This window comes from Grammomys surdaster, unplaced genomic scaffold (genome assembly GCF_004785775.1).
Source record: "Grammomys surdaster isolate TR1022 unplaced genomic scaffold, NIH_TR_1.0 114591, whole genome shotgun sequence".
Classification (NCBI taxonomy): Eukaryota; Metazoa; Chordata; class Mammalia; order Rodentia; family Muridae; genus Grammomys; species Grammomys surdaster.
The window spans coordinates 1-4,429 of NW_021612641.1; the positions used below are offsets into that span (position 1 = coordinate 1).

General features: G+C 46.0%; 1 protein-coding gene across 1 annotated transcript; it reads right to left on the reverse strand.

The window, feature by feature from the left end:
• Positions 1-555: 555 nt before the first annotated feature.
• On the reverse strand, positions 556-1,787 carry LOC114635633 (zinc finger MYND domain-containing protein 19). The gene has a single exon (XM_028784138.1). The coding sequence runs from the start codon at positions 1,596-1,598 to the stop codon at positions 915-917; it is 684 nt and encodes a 227-aa protein (XP_028639971.1). The 5' UTR covers positions 1,599-1,787; the 3' UTR covers positions 556-914.
• Positions 1,788-4,429: the final 2,642 nt, after the last annotated feature.

A 4,429-nucleotide genomic window follows, 5' to 3' on the forward strand; every position in this document is an offset into this window, starting at 1 on the left:
TTAGAACTTCTAACAGCAGACATCACGGGTGATTCATTTTTACCTGGAAAGGAAAAAGAAGGGGATTCTCAGGGAGATTTCTCTTCCCTGGATATAAATTGTTATTCATCGTATTTATGGTTGGGCCTGGCTTTGTGAGGGTATCTATTGTTTTTCATTAATCTTTTTGGTATCCGGTTAGCTGTGCCTTCTGGGGTATCGGACAGGCATATCAGTCCTCGGCCCCATAAGGGAACTGGGTCTGGACCATTCCCTTTAAGGGTAAGAGGGTCCTTCCCCATATCTGTGGCAAAGTTTTCTTGGTCTTGGTGGTGCCAGAGGCAGTCAGGAGCAGATTTGCCATGAGCTTTCAGCTTTAGAGAGATAAAAGTGAACAAGCCATAATGAAGAGGGGGACTCCTTCTGAGAGGGTACCGTTCCCCCTCTTTTGTTTTTTTTTTTTTTTTTTTTTTTTGATTCTACCCCTTTTACTCTGCCTGTTTAGACATGACTCTGTGCAAGCCTCTCAGTGGGACCTCCCATTGCCCAGGAGAGAAGCTCGACTACACGACAGTCTCTAGCTGAGTGGTGACTGTTTACCATCTGAGGAATACAACAAATGAGTCTATTTGAAGTTGCTAACCCTCCCCTTGCCTCCCCCCCAAAAAAAACTGTACATGAGTTTACAAACATATTAACATATAAATAATGAGAAAGGTCCTAGGGAGCCTCCCCGGTGTCTCTGCTGGAGGTGAAAACTGGAGGGGCACTGTCCCCACAGGCTGCTTGTTGCTGTGAGGTCTTATGGCAGCTGCTCTGGACCCATTGCTGGCTTCTTTGGCACCTCCAGGTTCAACTGCCAGTCTGTCTTCCACTGTGCTCTGACAAGCGAGCTGGAAACTTTGAACCTGAAGCAGTGGCAGTTCTTCAGCCCGTCATCGTTCTGGCTCAAGCTCATGCTGAAAGGGACGCTTCCTTTCCCGACAGTGCTTCTTGTGGGCAGGCCAGTCCTTCTGCTGGCACTGAGAGCCACAGTATCGAGCCACCTGGCAACGCCCACAGATGTTGAACTCTCGAAGCTGTTTTTCAATCACCGTACAGGGAGGATAATGACACTCATAGTAGGTGCAGGAATTTTCTTCCTCTTCCACCACATCCCCATTGGCATTATAGTACCGGGTCACATTCAAGACAGGGAACTGTTCTTCTATAGGGTCTGTGGGCAGCTGCTGGATTGCAAGCCAGTATAAACTTTGCTCCCTTTGTTTGCTGGAGGTCTCTTCAGCTTTGGGTCGCCAGCCCCATGGTACCAGCTGCAGGTTATCCAGGCGATTGTCCACAGTCACAGCATTGAGATGTACCACCTGAAACCCGGGAGCCACACCTCCCCTGTGTCGTTCCCATAGCAACTCATGCAGAAGCCTGCCAGAGCCCCTTCCTCGGTTCTTGTCAAAGGCATATGCAAATATCTTAGCACCATTTCCATCAGCATCTACTTCCATTCGAGCCTCAAAGGAGTAGCTCTCCACCAGTGGTATGTCCTGCTCATCTATCAGCGTGTATTTGGTCTTCCCGGCCACCCGGCCGAGCCGCACGATGCCCAATTTAAAGTCGGTCATGGCCGGGCCTGCGCTCTCGGCAGGCGGAGCCGCTCCCTCGGGAGGCTCCGGACCGGGCCGGGCCGTAGCGAGGCCGCGGCACTCCGGGTCAGGCCGGGGCCGGGGTCAGGCCGGGCGGGCCGCGGGCGGACGAGGCTGGGCCGGGCTCGGGCCACCGCCGCCGCCTCGCGCCCGCCGGACCTGCCACGCGCCCCCCTCTTTTGTTTTTAAAGCCAATTTTTCAGAGTTCTTGTAAAATCAGGGTAGAAGCGCCAACAGTCGCTCCTCCCACACTCAGAGAGTCATGAAGACCCTATTTAAGGATATATAAATCTATATTAATAATCTTTTGTCAAAGGACTGTTATGGCACCGCTGACAACTAATCAGACTATATAATATATCGATTAGTAATAGCTTCTTCTACTTTTTGTGAGATTACCTTTCTGTTGTCAATTAATTGTTGAGGAAAATTAGAGTTTACCTCTCTCTTGAGAATATTGAACAGAGACTTAAATTCTTTTATGGAGAGCTTAAAATAGGATCTTAGCCAATTAACAACTCCTAGAAACTTTTGAAAATAATTTAAAATAAGTAATCTCTCTCTCTCTCTCTCTCTCTCTCTCTCTCTCTCTCCCTCTCTCTTTAGACCTTTTATCTGTGTGTGTTCTTTTTTATTGGATATTATACATATTTACTTTTTCAATGTTATCTCCTCTCCCATTCTCCCCCAAAACCCCTTATCCCATACCCACTCCTCCTAATTTTTGTGAGGGTGTGCTCCAAACATCCTCCTAGTCCCATCTCCCTGCTCTCGAATTCCCACACAGTAGAGGATCCAAACTTTCGGGGACCATGGCCCTCCACTTTCACTGAAGTCTAACAAGGTCACCCTCAATTCCCTATACAGGTGCATGAGTCTCTCCCTTTGTGCTCTCTGACTGGCGGTTTAGACTTTGGGAGCTCTGGTTGAAACTTTTGATACTCCTTCTAGAAAGGACCAAAGCATCCACACTTTGGTCTTCCTTCTTCTATGTGAGTTTTATGTGGTCTATACGTAGTTTCTTAGAAATTGTGAGCTTTTGGGCTAATATCCACTTATCAGTGAGTGCATACCATGTATGTTCTTTTGAGATTGGGTCACTTCACTCAAGATGATATTTTCCTGCTCCATCCATTTGCCTAGGAATTTCGTGAACTCATTGTTTTTAATAGCTGAGTAGTACTCCATTGTATAAATGTACCACATTTTCTGCATCCATTCTTCTGTTGAAGGGCATCTGGGTTCTTTCCAACCTCTGGCTATTATGAATAAGGCTGCTATGAACATGGTGGAGCATGTGCCCCTGTTGTATGTTGAAACATCTTTTGGGTATATGCCCAGGAGTGGTATAGCTGGGTCCTCAGGTAACACTATGTTCAATTTTCTGAGATACTGCCAGACTGCCTTCCATAGTGATTGTACCAGTTTACAATCCCACCAACAGTGGAGGAGTGTTCCTCTTTCTCCACATCCTCACCAACATCTGCTGTCACCTATGTTTTTGATCTTAGCCATTCTGACTGGTGTGAGGTGGAATCTCAGTGTTGTTTTCATTTGCATTTCCCTGATGACTAGAGATGCTGAACACTTCTTTAGGTGAACAGGAGATACTTTACAATGAATTTGTGAATAGACCTTGAGCCTCTGAGAGGAATCAAATGTTTGTTAGATACACTAGGCACAGAAGGGCAGACACCATTATGATCCCACCCATATGTGCATATGTGGAAGGTGAAAACTTTGCTTTTATAAAAGATAAGAATCCAATTTTTTGTACCTTTGGATATCCTGGCTGATATACATTTTTCCCTCTCTTCCCTCTCCTTCTTCTCTCACCTCTCCCCAGATGGTACCAGCTTAGTCTGGTCATGACAACTCTAGACTCTCCTAGATGTCCCTGACTCTAATTATACTCTTCCACATATGTACTCTAAACTTTCTCCTCCGCCATATATAGGAATAGTTATGTTTCCTTTCCCTTCCTTTTTATTTATTTATTTTTCTTATATTGTGCTGAAACCACAAGAATGGCATAAATGAGCTCTTTTTTGGTGAACTCACCCATTCCAAACTAAAGTGCTGAACTGACTCTCTTAAGGTATACACAGATCATTTGTTTTCTTCTGCTGGGTTCTGCCACTCATGAAATTTGATTACAAATTATAGGTTCTGATTCTCCAGCTGCTGCTTCCTTCTATCCGCTTTCTAAATTTTGCCACCAATCTGGGATCTGGCCCTTTATGCCCTCCATGCAGTCACCTCTCTGGCTCCTGTACTCTACTATACCTCTGGCCTCAACAGTCATGCATACATCTCCATTTTCTCCTGCTATCATTCCCCCTCCTGCTGCACCCATCTGGGTCTCTGTCAGAAGTTGCAATCTCACCTGGAACAGCCTGTGACTCCTTTCCTTGCTTCTTCCCACATGGAGCTACATAAGTGTCTCTGTTTCCTAGAGCCTGCTACTATGCCCTTTTGGTCAATCCATCATATGGGAAGCTTCTATGCTTGTCTGGATCTCTCTACTTCAGTCACTTACTGATTCCCTATTCCCTACTCTCTCCTGGATTTCTTTCACCTTAAAGCAAGACAGCAGACCCACTATGCTATTTCTCAGATTCTGCCTCCACCCCTCAGCTTGATTGCACTCTCAGCTCCCTCTTAGAGGTTATAGGAGCATCCCCTCCCCGAGTGCATGTTCCACTTTGTGATACCTCCTCTCCTCCTTCATGAATTCAGATTTTATTACTACAGCTTGGTCTCAATAGACAAAACTTTGGCACACGTGATTTCCAAATTCTACTAGATTG

Bases quoted from the DNA above. Each gene is read 5' to 3' on its own strand.
- LOC114635633 (XM_028784138.1), bottom strand. From the start codon at position 1,598: ATGACCGACTTTAAATTGGGCATCGTGCGGCTCGGCCGGGTGGCCGGG.